Source organism: Ictalurus punctatus, chromosome 11 (genome assembly GCF_001660625.3).
Source record: "Ictalurus punctatus breed USDA103 chromosome 11, Coco_2.0, whole genome shotgun sequence".
Taxonomy (NCBI): domain Eukaryota; kingdom Metazoa; phylum Chordata; class Actinopteri; order Siluriformes; family Ictaluridae; genus Ictalurus; species Ictalurus punctatus.
Genome location: NC_030426.2, coordinates 14,868,699 through 14,886,856, shown reverse-complemented (window position 1 = coordinate 14,886,856; position 18,158 = coordinate 14,868,699). Strand labels below are relative to the sequence as shown.

The following is an 18,158-nucleotide window of genomic DNA, read 5'->3' as shown; positions in this document are numbered from 1 at the left end:
TCATTGGATGTTACGAGTGACTTTTCCGATTTCTATTAGAAGGTTTTGGTGTCATTCAAGACTTCAGTCAACAAGATAGGTTGGTGACACTGACGGGATGGATGCGGGTAAGGCTCGTAAGAAAATACTATTACTCTGCATTTTTGTGAAACTTTATCACTGTTTAACGAAATCAACAGTAAACGACGTGATATGAAGGATAACCCGCATCCCAACGGGTGTTGAAGCGGTTGTCAGGACTCGGAATGTGAAATTGAATGTTATAGACTGTTTCCAGACACAAACCGATAACAGTTGGACATCACATAATCGATTTTCACTGCAAAATAACTGCTGTGGCACTGACTGGGAGGGATCACGTTTAAATGTCTGTTTAATGGATATAAGTGCACTACGTAGGATACAATATAATGGTTTGTACAGCCTGTGTAGTGCTCGAGTAGAGATCCAGGCTGTAGTTGTAAGGTGTAAATGCCCTAGACGCCCTATGAACGGATGTGGTGGACATCAGTAAGAATTTATGATGAGAAATAATGTCTTCAAGTTGAGAAATAAAGTCTTTCTCTAACTGTTCTGCCGAGCCGACTGTCTGTCTGACAAGATCTATACATAGCTATTAGATGCCATCAGTGTAATACATTATTTAGTACAGATTATTTAGTACACAGCTTCATTGGGATGCCATTAAAATGCTTTTCCTCTTTCCATCCCAGAATGCTTTCACACTACTATTAAGACTGTTTCTTTCTGTCCGAACAGCTACTCTTACCTACGACACACTACGATTTGGGGAGTTTGAGGATTTCCCAGAGACGTCCGAGCCTGTCTGGGTTCTAGGGAAACAGTCCAATGCTCTGACAGGTAACTGATAAGGACACAGAGGAATAGACTGCATGCTGGTGTGATGAAGCTTGTTTCTGATTTGTTTTTGTCATTTCAGAGAAGGATGAGATTCTGTCAGATATTACGTCACGCTTGTGGTTCACCTACAGAAAGAATTTCCAGGCAATTGGTGAGTGACATGATTTGGCACACACTGACTATTATGCAGTTGTGACCTTTTAGCGGTGATTGAGTTGTGTAGCTGACGGAGCTGGTGTGGTGAAATCGAACCTGCACTGCTGTTACAGGAGGAACAGGGCCTATGTCTGACACGGGCTGGGGATGCATGCTGCGATGTGGACAGATGATTCTTGCTGAAGCGTTGCTCCGCAGACACTTGGGTCGTGGTATGTCTGTCTACTGCTGTGAAAGCCCTGCATTTATTTTTCCAGCTCGTACAGTAACAGTAAAATAATCCCTAATGTGTTTTTTTTTTTTTTTTTTTTTTTTTAAAAAGAGTGGAGATGGGTTCGAGGTCAGCAGCCAAAAGAGGAGTATATGAGCATCCTCAATGCCTTCATAGACAGGAAGGACAGCTACTATTCTATTCACCAGATAGGTAAAAGTCAGTCCTGTATTATCTCATGTGTTGTGTAATTACAGAGCACTGGCAGTGTTTACAAATTTATTGAGGACCTTACAGTTCATTGTCTCTTTTACCTTTAGCTCAGATGGGAGTGGGAGAGGGTAAGTCCATAGGCCAGTGGTATGGCCCGAATACAGTGGCACAGGTACTCAAGTAAGTAGGAAATGCCTGCTCTCTATATAATGTGTGTTTGTTTATTTGTGTGCTCTATCTATATTAAACATGATATTTTTACCTCACGTAGGAAGCTGGCAGTGTTTGACACATGGAGCCGATTGGCAGTTCACGTGGCCATGGACAACACGGTCATAATCGAGGAAATTAGTGAGTTGGCATTAGTGTAATAAAGAATTTAAATACTTAATATATATATAAGGACTTGAATATGACTATGGAGCTATGCTATATGGGTAAAAATTTGTGGACACTTGACCATCACACACACACACACATGAGCTTTTTGAACATCCCATTCCTTATTTCGTCCCCCCCTTGTGGTTATAGTAACCTTCACTCTTCTGGGAAGGCTTTCCACTAGATTTTGGAGCATTGCTGGGAGGATTTGTGCCCCTTCAGCCACAAGAGTATTAGTGATGTCAGGCTAGAAGGACCGGGGCATGTCAGTGTTTTAATTTAACCCAAAAGTGTGGCATCTGGGCCTGTCCAGTGCAGTCTTAATAAAGGTGTGGCTTCTTTTTTTAGTCCTGGGGTGCATCTCATTGCACCCGGTTGGGGAAAGCAGTGTTTCCCCAACCGGGGTGCTGCTGCACTGGGGTGATGTGGAAAAATCCTTTAAACATTTCTAAAATGCTGAAATGTATATAAAACATTTTAATATACATGATAAATATCTGATGTCTGAAATAATGACAGAAATAATAACAGATATACACACACACACAATAATAATAATAATAATAATAATAATAATAATAATAATATAAATGATGTATACAAAAAAAAATCACCCCCCTTGATGACCTGTCAGTAGCACGTCAACATCAGTATGTATAATGTATGCGTGTGTTTTATGCTAATAATTAGTGTGTGATGATGAGTGTATAATGCAAAAGAATATGGACAGATTTCTTAAAAGAAAAGCTCCAGATGCTTCTGGACCATCAACTTCATCCTCATGTAGCTAACGCTGTCTAGAATTATAACGCTGTCAGTGTTTATGTAAGGTGCCACAAATTTTTGAAAATTTTCAATGGGTGCCGTGACTGAAAAGAGGTTGGGAAATGCTGCTCTAAAGCAACTTACTTATTGATCACGAGGCATGTGAAATAATAAATTTGCATATACAGAATATGTGATTACACACTGAATAAGTCACTTAAAACAACGCAAATGCACTATATCACATGCTTAAATGCATGTTTTAGTCTATAAAACACTTCTTATACCTGCATTTTTGTAAATCTTCTACATTTTAATAGAGTTTAAAATATTCCTTTTTATTGTAATTTAAATAACATTGTTACTTTTGTTTTATTATTACATTGTTTATAGGAATATATTTTTGGGGAGAGGAGGAGCATTTATACTGTATTCTTACATCACGTTACAATGCAGAAGTCTTCTGCTTTGGAAACACCTATATATCCTCGATCTAGAACCTTTGTTCATTGATTCTTCCGAATGCATTTTAAGAATCGGTTTGTCCTTGGACTTTAATCGATTTACAGGTCGTAGCCTGAGGGATGTAGGATCCAGTGGAGCCATCAATTAGTTTTAGGTATACAGAGTTAATCTGACAAATAGGTTCAAACGACAGTTTTATCTCAGGCACCATTTGCAAGAGAATGACCACATCATTTATTGTGTGTTTACCTTCTAGAGAGGTTGTGTATGCCATGGTTGGACTTCGAGAGGGGAGGGTGCGCAGATCCTCTGGAGATGAACGGGTATATGGAGGGGGCGTGTGCCATGGCTTTGGAAGACACAGCTGTGTGGAAACCACTTGTGCTGCTCATTCCCCTGCGCCTGGGCCTTAGCGATATCAACGAGGCCTACATTGAAACTCTAAAGGTGAATAAGCGATACAAGGACACCCACACTGCAAAAATGTCTATTTATTTGTTATTACATTCTATTCCTAAATGATTGTGTTGGGATGCAGATGTCTGTATGCTTGTTTTTTACTCCTCTATCTCCACAGCAATGCTTCATGATGCCTCAGTCTTTAGGGGTCATTGGTGGGAAGCCGAATAGTGCCCATTACTTCATCGGCTTTGTTGGTAAGCCCTGAAGCATTCGTATTTATTTTTTTTAGTCGCACACTTGTTCACATCCTTTTACATCATCACAGTGGTAGCATTTCAATTTCTGGCTGGAACACGCCTCTACAGCGAGAACAATGCAGCTGAAGGGAATCAGGTCACCTTGCTAATTAGTTGCCAGAGTAAAATAAAGATGTTTTGAATTTGAATTTTCTTGTGGATGTTTTCTGGACATTTACGAAATAATAAAAAAAAAGGAACAAGCATTGATAGTTGAACATGACATACATTTGATGAATTTATAACGATAAACAAAGTTAAACAGACTTGAAATTGTCTTTCAATCACTTTCTTCAGGTTCGATTGTTCAACATTTTGCAAATATTAGTTAGAACGATGTTTACCACTCCAAACAAATCGCAAGCCGACAGAAATGTTGAGCTTCAGAGAACAAATTAAAACCTTGATAATTGTGGCATTACTCGTTCTTTAGGGTTTGTTCGCTTATTATGCCATAATTTCATACATTTTACTTTTTATTTCTGGTTACATTAAAGAACATGCTTTGATGCCTTTGAGGTAGGTTTTGAAATCTAGTTTTACTGATTGAATTCCTCTGACCTTTATTTACTCATGTAACCATGTACACTTGAGCTGATTGGACCTACCCTTACGATTGTTAACAACTGGAACGTAGGCAACTTATGCCTACCATTTCCACTTAGCTTTACGGCTGTGCCTCACTCATGCTGACCCCTGCAGGTGAGGAGCTCATATACCTGGACCCCCATACAACTCAGCCGGCTGTGGAGCCGTTTGAAAACGGAGAGATTCAGGATGACTCTTATCACTGCCAGCACCCACCGTGTCGCATGCACATCTGTGAGCTCGACCCATCCATAGCTGTCGTGAGTAACTCAATCCCAGTTGTCTACCCTTCACCTGGTGACATTTCCTATTTTTATATTAGTATTCAGTCAACAATTATCCTCACACACCTGCAGGTGATTAGATAGGTGCATACGAAAAAAGACCACAGACCAAGTCAAAAATCAAAAACTAAAAAAATCCCGCACACTAAAAGTACTTGCACACGTATCAGAATAGCTTTATTCACAACGTTTCAGTCCCATGACCTTCATCAGGCATAAACAAACAATCTGTTCAACACACATTTAAAATCAACAGATGACCAATCACTGCAATAATACATAATTGTAACCACATCATATAAAAGGGTTCCATCAAAAATTTCAAAATTACATAACTCTATTGCATCACATTTGGGGTTCCACTTCATAGTGGAACCATCGTGGTGGAAGGATTAGCCACTCAGCAGTATGATCCTGAACGCTGCCCTTCCTTGCACACACATTCACACACTTATTCATACACTCCGGACACTTTGGAAATGTGAATCCGCCTACCACGCATGTCTTTGGACTGGGGAGGAAACCGGAGTACCCGCTGCATGGGGAGAACATGCAAACTCCGCACACACAGGGCCAAGGTGGGAATCGAACCCCCAACCCTGGCGGTGTGAGGCCGCTGTGCGCCCCTGTTGATAAAGTCTGAAGAGTAACAATCCAAAATAACTCTCATCTCTGTGACAGCATTTCTGTATCACTTGTATCGCTTATCCTTTTCAGGGTCACAGGGAACATGGAGCCTATCCCAGGGTGCATTGGGCACAAGGTGGACAGGGCATCGGGCACGACCCTGGACAGGGTGCCAGTCCATCGCAGGGCACAATCACATACACACTCTCACACCCATCCATATACTATGGACACTTTAGACGTGCCAATCTGCCTACCATGCATGTCTTTGTAGTACCGAAGTACCCGGAGGAAACCCCTGCAGCACGGGGAGAACATGCAAACTCCGCACACACAGGGCCATAGTGGGAATCGAACCCCCGACCCTGGCGGTGCGAGGCGAACGTGCTAACCACTAAGCGTCATATTGTTCACCTGTTGATTTTAAATGGGAGAGAGTTGAACAGAATGTATATGCCTGGTGAAGGTCATGGGACCGAAATGTTATAAATAAAGCTATTTTGATACGTGTGCAAGTACTTTTATATATAGTTAAAAAAAGTTTCTAAAAGGGAGAAAAATTACATTTAAATACTTTATTTCGACTCCAGTGCAGGAGCATCATAGTAATCTGAGCGCCAATATCTGATTACAAACTGAATCAATTCAGCTTGTATCTATTTTGCTTAGTTATCCAACAACTTGATCAAAGCCTGTGTGAGGAAATCACATTTCACTAGCAAGGTATTAGACATCCACTGCGATTGACTGGCACCCTGTCCAGGGTGTACCCCGCCTTGTGCCCGATGCTCCCTGGGATAGGCTTCAGGTTTCCCCGTGACCCTGAAAAGGATAAGCGGTGTAGAAGATGGATGGATGGATTGATGGTATTAGACATCTTTTGGCAAACTGACTGTTTTTACCAAGATGAAAGCCTAAGTGTTTTTTTCTGCTGGTTAATGATTTCTTAACCCTCTTACCTCGTATGCCGAAAAACTGGCTTGCCCATCTTTGATCTATTCTTGTAAGGAAGAAATACCGGCTTGGTCGTCTATGCCAAATCCCCGTAAGGCCGATATAGCGGCTTTACAGTGTAAACGTTATCCCCGTAAGGCTGGTATACCAGCATTACTCTGTTATGATTCCTTACTTATTTAATTATTATTTTCTGACCCGGAAGGTTGATGACGTCATGACGTTACAACGTGATTACGTCGGCATTACGATGAAGCTGATCCAAGCGTGAATATTGGTGTAATAGTAGAAGTGAAATAAAAATGCCAAAGCAAAAAGCTAATCGTGTTCCAGCTAAAGTTACACCTACAGTGAACACAGGTACATCTAAAACAGTGGAAAAAAAAGAAAACATACACAGTTACGCAGGTGAGAGCGAGGATTCTAGATAGTGACAGCAATGAAAGTTCAGACGATGTTGAAACCGAAACTTATAGTGACCCAAACTCGCCTGATTCAGACCCTGATCCGTCTTCATCTTCAGTATCAACCAGTGCGACTGACACTGCAGGGGTCTGGAGTCATAACCTGACCATCTCTGTGCATTCATGAAAACACTACCTGCTGGTCTGATTATCACCAGAAACTATTTATGTACTTGAATTTATTCAAAGGCATTGACCACGCTGATGCTCGTATGGTACTTCTAAATGAGTATAAGGATTTTAGCGAGCATTTTTCGTAATTTGTCTAGTTAAGAATTGTGCTCTAAGTTTAGTAAAAACACTGAACTGCTTCATTTTCAAAGTAAGATTACACAAATACATTATTATAAGTTGTTTCAAACCTAAAAATGTTAAAATTAAAATGTTGATTTTGGCCCATGAACTCAGGGTAGGCGTGCGGTTTCTCTGGGGAATATAGGGTTATGGGACATAATACTGTGGGAACTTAGGGGTAAGAGGGTTAAAGTTGCCACAGTACAGTGGCAAGAAAAAGTATGTGAAACTTTTGGAATTTCATGGTTTTCTGAATAAATTTGTCATAAAATGTGATCTGATCTTCATCTAAGTCAAGGGTATTGACTTGATGTGTCTAAAATATGATGTGTCTAAAATAATAACACAAAATAAATTCTGCTCCCTCATGTCTTTATTGAACACACTCATTCAACATTCAAAATGGCAGTGGAAAAAGTAAGTGAACCCTTAGAATTAATAACTGGTTGACCCCCCGGCAGCAATAACCTCAACCAGGCGCTTCCTGTAGCTGTGGATCAGACCTGCACATCGTTCAGGAGGAATTTTAGCCCATTCTTCCTGGCAGAACTGCTTTAGGTCCGTCATATTCACATATTCTTTCGTCATATGTGTATGGATCTCTTCAAATTATTCCATGGCATCTCTATTGGATTGAGGTCTGGGCTCTGACTTCACCATTCCAAAAGGCGGATTTTGTTTTTCTGAAGCCATTCTGTTGTGGACTTGCTCCGGTATTTTGGGTCGTTGTCCTGTTGCATCACCCAGATTCTACACAGTTTCAACTGACATACAGACATTCTCACATTATCCTGAAGAATTGTCTGATATACTTGGGAATTCATCTTCCCTTCAATGATTGCAAGCAGGCCCAAGTCATGATGTTTCCTCCACCATACTTTACGGTTGGGATGATGTTTTCATGATGATATGCCGTGCTGTGTGGTTTTTCCAAATAGTTCAATCTTAGTTTCATCAATCTTAGTCCACAAAACATTTTACCAATACCGCTGTGGATTGTCAATGTGCTCTTTTGCAAACTTCAGGCATGCATCAATGTTCTTTTTAGTAAGCAGTGGCTCCCTTCGTGGTGTCCTGCAGTAGATACCCTGCTTGTTCAATGTTTTACATATTGTAAACTCATGAACAGAGATGTTAGCCAGTTCTAATGATGCCTTCAAATGTTTGGCTGTTATTTGAGGTTGTTTCTTTACCTCGTTAAGTCTTCGTTGTGCTCTTGGTGTCATTTTGACTGAGCGCCCATTTCTTGGTAGAGTAGCAACAGTCCCAAAGTGTCTCCATCTGTAAAATGTTTTCCTAACTGTTTCTAAAGTCTTTGATATCACTTTGTAACCCTTGCCAGCTTTATGTGAATCAACAATTCTTGATCGTAGATCTTCTGAAAGCTCTTTTTGGTGAGGCATGGCTCACATAAGCATGTGCTTCTTGTGCAGGGCAAACTCCAAAAGTTTGAGGGGTTTTTATCAGTCAAAGCAGCTGTAGTCCACACCTCCAAACTCATTTTCTTAACGAGACTCCAGGTGTGCTAAAACCTGACTCCAGTTAGCTTTTTTCAGGTCATTAACTCAAGGGTTCACATACTTTTTCCACAAGCATTATGAGGTTTTTTGGGTTGTTCTCAATAAAGACATGAAAGATCAGAATTTTTTTGTTCTTATTTTAGACACATTATATTTGTCAATACCCTTGACTTAGATGAAAATCAGATCACATTTTATGACAAATTTATTCAGAAAACCATGAAATTCCAAAAGGTACACATACTTTTTCTTGCCACTGTATGTTATAATGAGAAATGTTATTTGTAATAATTAATGAAACACATGGAAAATGCAGAAAACAAAGCCCACTATTTTGTCATGGTCGTATGTCATTTTGGACATAGCATGTCACTGCAGTGACCTTTGATGACGACAGGAGTATTTCTTCAGAATATTCAGTATGTAGCTCTGCAAGATCAAGCCAGATCAATTTTTTGTTTCAGGGATTTTTCTGTCAAACAGAGGACGACTTTGATGATTGGTGTGCACATATTCGAAAAGTGAGTATGCATTGTGTGTTCAGGCCTAGTGTTGGTTATTTCTGTGAGCCTTTCTGTCAAATAGCGCTTTTTCTTCTTCGGCAGTTATCCTGCTGTAGAGGAGGTCTTCCCATGTTCGAACTTGTAGATAGTCAGCCATCACATCTAATCAGCACTGAAGCCATTAATCTCACTCCTGGTAAGCCCATCTGTTTGTGGCATAATAGCTGCCTTCCCAACTGTATTCATGTAAAATGAATAACTACAGTGTAAAGATACTGATTTTGAGCATGACCAGGTTTTGAGTATGGATGAATTATGCTTTGCAGATTTCTCAGACTCGGACCGGCTTGAGCGTTTCTTTGACTCTGAAGATGAGGAGTTTGAGATCCTGTCTTTGTGAGGATGAGAGCCAGTGATTGTTCATCATACTGTGCTCAGTGCCACACTCGCAGAGAGGAGTAATACCACTGACATGAGGCCTGCCTGGCATTTGGTGGCATAGTCACCTGTGTAAAACTCACCTTCCTGCTACACTGACTGCTCTCTGCGTCATTTTGAGTCCTGAGGTCAGAGGTCATCATTATCACAGGCTCTGAGGAGTCTCAGTATGTTCATATTAACACTTAACGTGTATCCATTATGAGTCTTAACACTTTTTGTTAGAAAGTGACCGTGCCTTTTTATGCGCCTACACTAATGCAGATTTGCCATAACTCACTTTTGGTGGTCATCAGGAGCACGGCTGCTCAGAGTATGCTCATGACCTACACTGCTTTGATGTCTGTAGCAAATTGTAAATGAAAACCAAGATGTAAAAGTTACAGACCAAGTAGGTTAGCTTGTGTAGTACAGTACATTTTATCAATGTTTAAAGTATCTGTACACAAGTTTATTTTAAGATTATTTATTTAATCACTTGTAAAATAAAAAAAAAAAAAAAAGAATAAAAATATACTCACCATCCACTTTATTAGGAACACCTGTACCTTCATTCAGTTATCTAATCAGCCAATCATGTGGCAGCAACACAGTGCAAAAAAATAATCATGCAGATACAGGGCAATGGCTGCAGTTACTGTTCACATCAAACATCAGAATGGGGGGGGGAATTGAGTGTGTTCTGTGACTCTGAACATGGCATGGTTGTTTGTACCAGATGGGCTGGTTTGAGTATTTCATGATGAGCTGGGATTTTCACATACAACAGACTCTAGAGTTTACACAGAATGGTGAGCAGAAAACCATCTCAGCATGCACAAAACACTGAACCAAAACATTAAGGTGAATGAGCTACAACAGCAGAAGGCCATATCAGGTTTACTCCTGTCTTAAGCACAGGAATCTGAGGCTGTCATGGGCACAAGCTCACCCAAATGGAACAGTTGAAGTTTATACCTGTCTTAACTGTCCTGTTTAGGTGAGCCTGTGCCCATGACAGCCTCAGATTCCAGTTCTTGGCTGACAGGAGTGAACGTGAGGTTGCCACAGACAACATTAACTGAAGCTCTTGACATGTTATAGGTGTGATTTTATGTATTGTGCTACTGCCACATGAATGGCTGATTGCATAACTGCATGAATTGGGTGTCCCCAATTAAGTGGATGGTAAGGTCACATAAAATAATGATGACTACTTCTTTTAATAAAAAGGAGGCTTTAAGAAGTAGTGTTACTTCCAGGCAATGTCCATGCACAGAACAACTGTGATTAAAAATGCTGTTATATGCATGGGAAATCTCCTTACTGTTCATTTCCAGAGTTCTCCAATTGGCAGATTCTCAGACATATTGATTGTGTTCTCACACAGCACTTTAATATCACTGTGTACTATGTCTATGCTTCTGGCTGCATCAATCACCTAAAAAATGTGAACAGAATAAGAAAACTTTAATTTCCCAAGGTCTACAAACACTGTACCAAGATGTGTTAATCTTCACATGTAGGTATATGCCAGGATTAAAGGGACATTAATCATCTTGCCATGTTATATAACATTCGTTAGCTTAACATTACATCTCTAAAGGTTTTGAAGAGCCACAATTTGGTATGGTTGTTTCCCCCCCCACCCTAGCACTACAATACCCAGCAGGCATTACACAAAAACATAAAACAACCAAAATATCTAATGGGAAAGCCTACCATGGGCAACCTATCCTACAGCAGTGCTAGGGACTGATGTGTTCAGTTCCCATCACTTTTCATCATTTTATGCTACAGTCTTATTCTAAAATGGACAATTTTGTCAATATGCAGAACACACATAAAAATAAATGCATAGAAATCTTGAAAATAAAGAACTTCAGAAGACAATTGTCATTTACTGCCTTCTGAATGGGACAGTCTTTATCTCAGGAGCTCAAACACTACCTAAATTGCATAAATGACTGCCACATGAAGCAGTTTACCTTCCAGTTAACTGACGGGTCCTTCATAAGTTGTTCGAACCTCTGTTGCACTGTACGCTGAAAAGTGCTGGTCTCGTATCGCTCCGTTCCAAACTCTCCACGTTCAGCTGCTACGCTGGGGTTCAGCTGCAGGAACATCACAAGGTCTGGCTTTGGCAGACCCACATCAGGATGCTTACACCACTCCAGAGAGAAGTCCTAAATAACACGCATACAATTTCTTATACACCTCTACAGTGGCCAAAATAACAAAAATAAATACAGGTTCTAATGCAAGCTGAGGATTTCGGTGCTCACAGGTTTGGCGCTGGTGAAAGCCACTCCAGAAAAAGCATAGCGATCCACCACCAGGGTGATTCCCTGCTCCAGCTTCTTCTTCATTAGAGGCCTAAATAGGTGGAAGAAAGACAGGACAATGAAAAGACAATAATAAAACTAAAAAAGTAAAAGTACAGTATTTATAATAATTACTAATAATAGGGAAGTAAAAGGATACTATGAACAGACAATATGTTTTACCGTTTCAAATAAACATGATCAATTAAGGATGTTTAGTTCACATCCTACAAAGTCTGTGTGGCCATACAGGAACAGTAAAGCAGAGCAACGTCCTCAGCGGAACAGGAAATCGGGGCAATGTCCTCTTCGACCTTGGGCAGGAACTTCGCATAAGAGGCCGTCTCTTTGACCTGGGACATGAACATGACTTGGGAGGTCACCTCGTTGACCTCTAGCTGGAGCTCAGCTGGTGAGACCTCCTCATGGGTCACAAGCTGGAGCTCCGAGGTCGCCACGTTGACCTCTGGCTGGAGCTCAGCATGCGAGACCTCCTCGTAGGTCTCAAGCTGGAGCTCTGGGGTTGCCATGTTAGTCCTCTGATAATAAGCCGTAAACGGCACGTCTGGTTCATCTCTGAGGCATGCCCCCCCCCCAAGATCTTCAAAGATCGCCCAGGATTCTGGGCCGCCATACACCCTCATGCCCAGTACCACAGACAGACACTTTCTAGTACCCAGGATCCCATGGCTGCCAAACACACCTGCCTCGTTCACACGTGCGCACCCCGGCTCTCCAAGCGCACTGCAAGCTGCAGCACTGTCTAACGGGGAGATCGTGACAGTAATAGTAATTACTGCTTCAAATTCACCTATATGCTAATTAAGGGAAAACAGGGCAATATTAAGACTTCCATGGTCGACCACTACGTCTGCACAATTAATCGAATATCGATCGCGATTACGGTTTTGACTGCCCACGATTACATGAACATGATCGACTGCGATATTGATGTTTAAAATTCGTCCTCTGCTCATAGAAAACTCAGCTGCAGATCAAAAAAAGCGCTTCCTAAACTTACAGCCAGTCACCATAGATTGACTCAGGGATGACGTCATTTTGTATGCCAAAACCTGGAAATGAGTTAGCATAGCGCTGCGAGCGTCGCTTCAGGTTTCAGAGAGCACTGCGTGCTCCAGCGCTTGTGCGAGGGGAAATCATGACACAAAAAAGTTTCTAAATGGGACTACAGAGGTTGTCTGGGACATTAAACGTCATCACGCCGAACAGTACAAATCTTTGCAGATAAACTGGTTCAAGTATGCAGTGCACATCCCCCCCAAAAAAACAAAACAAAACAAAACAAAAACAAAAAATGTGGATGACGATTCATCCACTGAGTAAATCTGTATTATGGAAAATGTTTTTAAATCAAGTTTGGAAAAGTTGTCGGAAGCTTGGTGATGGTAATGTTGAAGTCGAGCGACCGTGGTGTAGTTCGTTTATAGCAGATGGTAAGCTTTTTATTTCTGCCGAATGTATTTAGGCTTCAAACTTCATAAATGTTGTGTTCATTTGTGAAAATGATCTTGATGGACAAAACGTGTTAGTATTGTAAACTTTTGTTGATCACAGAGCTTATTTTTTGCGATAAATGACGTCATCCCTGCACCGCTCTATTGTGTGATTTGGCTCCTGTAAACAGTTATTGCCTTTTCTGCATAGGCCTGAATTGTTTTCATTTGGTTGCATATTGTTATATTGGATTGCATATTTTCATTTGGTTTTTGGCATTTTTATTTTTACTTATCCTAGATTTTGAGTGCAATTTTATTTATAATTTGCTTCTACAAGATGATGCACTTTAAGGATCAGTCTAATTTGATGCAAAGATTTGTACATTAGCAGGAATGTAGCACAACATGGAGGTGAAAGCAGTGGTCTGTTTATTTAAATGTGAAAGTGCAATAAAATTGTTGTCCCTAAAATCTATGAATAATCATGATCTCAATATTGATCAAAATAATTGTGATCATCATTTTGGGCATAATCGTGCATCCCTATCGACCACACAAACAATTTCATTTGGCATTTGTTAAGATCAGCCCTTCTCCAGGAGTCCTAACATCCTGGAGTGTTTAAACCCTAATCTGCTACAAACTAAACACAAACAGTCTCTTCAAAAGGACTTTTGATCAACTGGATTGGGCATGTTAGCTGTTGGTGTTGGAACCAAACACCGCAGATAAATGGAGCTCCAGTTTGGTTATCACTAGTTATCCTGGCATAGACTAATACACACACACACATCTCAGAGATTGACTCACACCAACTCCCAGCGGTTTGCAGAAAAGAGCAGGTGTACGGTGTGGTCCTCCAGGTTGTTCTTTTTCTCCAGGTATGAACTGATCAACTGCCCAATCTGTGTTGTTCTGTCTGTGTGAACACAAAAAATACACTCAACGTCTACTTTACTGGGAACACCTGTACGTTCATGCAGTTATCTAATCAGCTAATCACATGGCTGCAGCGTAATGCATTAACAAATCATGTAGATACAGGTCAAGAGCTTCACATAATGTTCACATCAAACAACAGAATGAGGAAAAAAGTGTGTGGCATGGCTGTTGGTACAAGAAGGGCTGGTTTGAATATTTCTTTTACTGCTGATCTCCTGGGATTTTCACCCAAACAGTCTGTAGAGTTTACACAGAATGGTTGAGAAACAAAAAAAACATTGAGTGAGCGACAATTCTGTGGGTAGAACGAGAGATCGGACGAAAGTGGCCAGATTGTTTTGAGCTGCCAGGAAAGATATAGTAACTCAAATAACCACTCTTTACAACCACGGTGAGCATAAAAGCATCTCAAAAAGCATGCATCAAAAACATCAAACCTTCAGGTGGATGGGCTACCAGCAGTAGGATTGAATCCCAAGCCACTATCTACTCTCTTTATAAGCGCACTACACAACTGTTTATAAAAGTATTGAAAACGTATTGAAAAGGATCGCAGTGCCTAATGTATGCGTTGACGGGTGTAACCTGGCTTGAGCATTCAGGGCTGTAGCCATGAAGATTTTGTTTTTAGCTCTGAATAATTTTCCACTTGGGTGGAAAATCTGGTATTTCAAACTGCACTTTTCACACTTGTGGGGTGGTGACCCACTTCAGGCAATAACAGACAGGTCTGACTTGGTTGATAAATGGTCTGCACGTATATGTAGCGCTTTTATGAAAAGCACTTTGCACTGTCTCTCATTCACCCATTCACAAACACATGGTAGCAGAGCTGCCATGCAAGGTGCTAACTTGCCATCGAGAGTAACTTGGGGTTCAGTGTCTTGCACAAGGACACTGCGGTATGTGGAGTCACGTGGGCCGGGAATCGAACCGCCAACCCTACGATTACTGGACAACCGGCTCTACCACCTGAGCCACAGCCGCCCCCTATGGGAGATAAAGGGTTAACAGTGCTTTGGCGCGCACTTTTAAATATTTTAAGTGACATGTACATATTCAGTACTCTGAATCGAAAAGCCTTTATACACAAAAAACGAAACCACGTCACCAGTGTGTAACGTCATTTCCGCCGCGTCATGAACTTCCTTGTCCCAGGTAAATATTCTGTCATTCACTTCTCTCTCGACCCTGCTACGATTCAGGTTCGAGGATGTTAACAGAATTGTTTGAGAGCACTCTACAAATAAAGAATCAAGGCTATAAATTCTTCGTTGAGGAATTTGTACACAATTATCAAAGTAAGTTGACAACCAACATGCTACTGGTGCTAGCATTTGCAACAGTGTGAATGCTAACAATTTTGTATGTTTTCAGTCTCAAATGTTGTTGATCGCAAGGTGATAATGAGAGCTAGGTGTTACTGATCAATGAGGGAAAATGAGAATCCCCACAAATTTGAGGTTATATGTAATATACCGGTTGGTTTATGAGTTCGTCAGATTAGCTGTCATTGTTTTGATAGCAAGTCATTTCGTTTTAGTTAAAATAAGTGCCGTTGCAGTTTGTATTTTCCTTTTGGATTTCCCTTTAGTTTCACATATTGTGAAGTTTTCTTTTTTTCTGTCTTGAAGTTATGACCTTTTTCTTTCCTTCTATCACTATGTCTTGCTTTTACTGCAGTTTGCAGTTTTCATTTAACAATATTTAATAGCGATAACCCACTAACTTCTTTGATCTTCGTTTGAAGGAAAATCATGAAAACTTAAATACGGTTGTTTTTGTTTAGAACTGTTGCACTACAACAACATTTACGCTTAGACTCTGCCATTGTTATCACCGGAAGTAAATGAACCCCAATATGGCGAGCGCCAGAAACACGAAAGTGTGAAAAAAGCGAATTTCAAGATAATTCCTCACATGACATTGTTCAAATAAAATCAGTAAGGCTTGCTGTAAAAATGTTTAGCGAAACAGACGGTTACTACAGTGACAAACAGCCTACTGTGGAGCATATCTTTGATTTCTAAAAGCACATTTTAGATAGTTTTATGAACCAAATTAATTTTTTTTGCTGTTATTAGCTGCCTGAGGTGTAAAATGAAGTGTTTGGGGTCTAAACAAGCTACTCTGGGGTTCATTAAAAACCCTGTTATTGTATTATAAGCAGACCCTATGTCCCCTCCTGTCTCCACAGAGTGCTAATAGCAAAACACATAGTTAGCCTGCAAGTTTTTATAGGCAAATGACAGATGTACATCTCTCAGACAAACATTTTGCCATACCACTTTTGGAGTAGCTAGTGCCACTCTTGGTTGAAGGAGGGGGAAAAAATACACGAAAATGTTTATTACCAGGAAATCTCATCATCTCAGCGGGTCTCCCACTCTGCTGCAGAGCACGAACTAGCTTCTTACACTGTGTGGTTTTTCCAGCCTTGTCCACTCCCTCCAGCACGATTAAAGCCCCTCTTCTACAAGACATAGCTTTCTAAAACGGTTTATAAAATGTTATAAACACGACCGCTCGTTGTTTCCGCTCGAACTCAGTTCCCGCGTCTTCTTTTTCTTCTTTTTCTTTTTTAGTAGGATTTTATGATTCATTACTGCCACCGGCTGGACTGAAGTACGCCGTAAATTGGGTTTAAGTAGATGTGGTAAAGTAAAGTCGACCACACCTATAGCTCTCAATTTCTTTAATAGCTAATTTTCTAGTAGCTAGTTCACCTATTGGTGACATCCCTTCGTTTCCATATTCCACATTTCTTGCCATTTTTGCAAATAGTCAGCATCAATACTCATACTAGCCGGTGGCATTCAGACAATGATTGATTGGGTATTAATGGGCCAAAATTGTGCCAAGACGACATATTCTCCACACCATTTCATCACCTCGACCAGCATGGCCATTTACTTTTACAAATGAGGAAATACATACAGAGCAATAGATCACAACACAGATTGGGTGCATGGATTCATGCTGTTGGTGCCAAATTCTGACCCTACCATCTGTGTGCCTCAGGAGAAATCGAGATTCATCAGGCTACCTTTTAGTCTTCAACTATCCTGTTTTGGTGAACCTGTGCCCACTGCAGCCTCAGCTTTCTGTTCATGGCTGAGAAAAGTGGAGCCTGACTTGTTCTTCTGCTGTTGTAGCACATCTGCCTCCAGGTTTGATATGCTGTGCATTTTGAGATACTTTTCTGCTGACCACAATTGTCCATCCATCCATCCATCTTCTATGCCACTTTATCCTTTTCAGGGTCCTGGGGAAACCTGGAACCTATCCCATGGAGCATCGGGCACAAGGCTGGGTACACTCTGGACAGGATGCCAATCCATTGCAGGTCACACAAACAGATACATATTCACACACCCATTCATACACTATGGACACTTTGGACATGCCAATTAGCCTACCATGCGTGTCTTTGGACTGGGGGAGGAAACCGGAGTACCCGGAGGAAACCCCCGCAGCACGGGGAGAACATACAAACAGTCACAATTGTACAGAGTGGATATCTGAGTTACTGTAGCCTTTCTGTCAGCTCAAACTAGTCCGGTTATTCGCAGTTGACCTCTCTCATCAACAATGCGTATCCGTCCACAGCGCTCCCACTCACTGGGTGCATTTTCTTTATTGCATCCTACTGAGTAAACACTAGATAATGTTGTTCATGAAAATCCCTGGGGATCAGCAGCTATAGAAATATTCACACCAGGCCATCTGGCACCAACAATCATACCACGGTCAAAATCACTGAGATCACATATGCACTGCTCTACAAGATTTTATGCACTGCTCTGCTGCCATGCGATTGGCTGATTTGATAATTGCATGAATGAGCAGTTGTACAGGTGTTCCTAATGAAGTGTTCAGCGTATTTTACTAAGTATTGTTGTCATTCTGGGGCTTCTATAACACTTTATAGTTATGATGAGAATGAATATGACTTTTGGGTTTCACTTATACCATGTATGAAATACTGCAGCATGCATCAACTATGTTGTCTATGTGAATATAAATAAATAAAT

General features: G+C 40.8%; 2 protein-coding genes and 1 long non-coding RNA gene across 6 annotated transcripts in view; 2 read left to right on the top strand and 1 right to left on the bottom strand.

Moving 5' to 3' along the window:
• Window positions 1–10,829, top strand: atg4b (autophagy related 4B, cysteine peptidase). 4 transcript variants are annotated; one of them, XM_017480108.3, is made up of 13 exons: window positions 1–107; window positions 760–861; window positions 941–1,012; window positions 1,131–1,229; window positions 1,340–1,441; window positions 1,549–1,621; window positions 1,713–1,792; window positions 3,309–3,499; window positions 3,630–3,708; window positions 4,453–4,598; window positions 8,946–9,002; window positions 9,087–9,180; window positions 9,311–10,829. In XM_017480108.3, exons 1-13 carry the CDS (start codon window positions 98–100, stop codon window positions 9,382–9,384), a joined length of 1,179 nt encoding a protein of 392 aa, XP_017335597.1. In that variant the 5' UTR covers window positions 1–97; the 3' UTR covers window positions 9,385–10,829. The 4 variants fall into 4 exon arrangements, with proteins under 4 accessions (XP_017335597.1, XP_053539489.1, XP_053539488.1 ...); XM_017480107.3 differs by having other exon boundaries at window positions 71–116; XM_053683514.1 differs by lacking the exons at window positions 8,946–9,002; window positions 9,087–9,180; window positions 9,311–10,829 and adding an exon at window positions 5,340–5,722.
• On the bottom strand, window positions 4,452–16,715 carry dtymk (deoxythymidylate kinase (thymidylate kinase)). The gene is made up of 5 exons (XM_017480109.3): window positions 16,479–16,715; window positions 13,993–14,101; window positions 11,687–11,777; window positions 11,390–11,587; window positions 4,452–10,842 (listed from the first exon to the last, which is right to left on the bottom strand). Exons 1-5 carry the CDS (start codon window positions 16,606–16,608, stop codon window positions 10,732–10,734), a joined length of 639 nt encoding a protein of 212 aa, XP_017335598.1. The 5' UTR covers window positions 16,609–16,715; the 3' UTR covers window positions 4,452–10,731.
• The window catches only part of LOC108272029 (uncharacterized), a 3,853-nt gene continuing 942 nt past the window's right edge, over window positions 15,248–18,158 (top strand). The window contains exons 1-3 of the long non-coding RNA XR_001813974.3: window positions 15,248–15,425; window positions 17,146–17,294; window positions 17,386–18,158. The exon at window positions 17,386–18,158 is cut by the window's right edge and continues 942 nt beyond it. This is a non-coding gene — a long non-coding RNA (uncharacterized LOC108272029). The remainder of the gene's footprint in view (window positions 15,426–17,145; window positions 17,295–17,385) is intronic.

Coding starts and splice junctions, on each gene's coding strand:
- atg4b (XM_053683513.1), top strand. Junction 1,622..1,712: donor ACAGTGGCACAGGTACTCAA/GTAAGTAGGAAA, acceptor TACCTCACGTAG/GAAGCTGGCAGTGTTTGACA. Junction 3,500..3,629: donor CCTACATTGAAACTCTAAAG/GTGAATAAGCGA, acceptor CTATCTCCACAG/CAATGCTTCATGATGCCTCA.
- dtymk (XM_017480109.3), bottom strand. CDS start 16,608: ATGTCTTGTAGAAGAGGGGCTTTAATCGTGCTGGAGGGAGTGGACAAG. Junction 11,588..11,686: donor CTTTCACCAGCGCCAAACCT/GTGAGCACCGAA, acceptor CGTGTTATTTAG/GACTTCTCTCTGGAGTGGTG. Junction 10,843..11,389: donor ACCCGTCAGTTAACTGGAAG/GTAAACTGCTTC, acceptor CACATTTTTTAG/GTGATTGATGCAGCCAGAAG.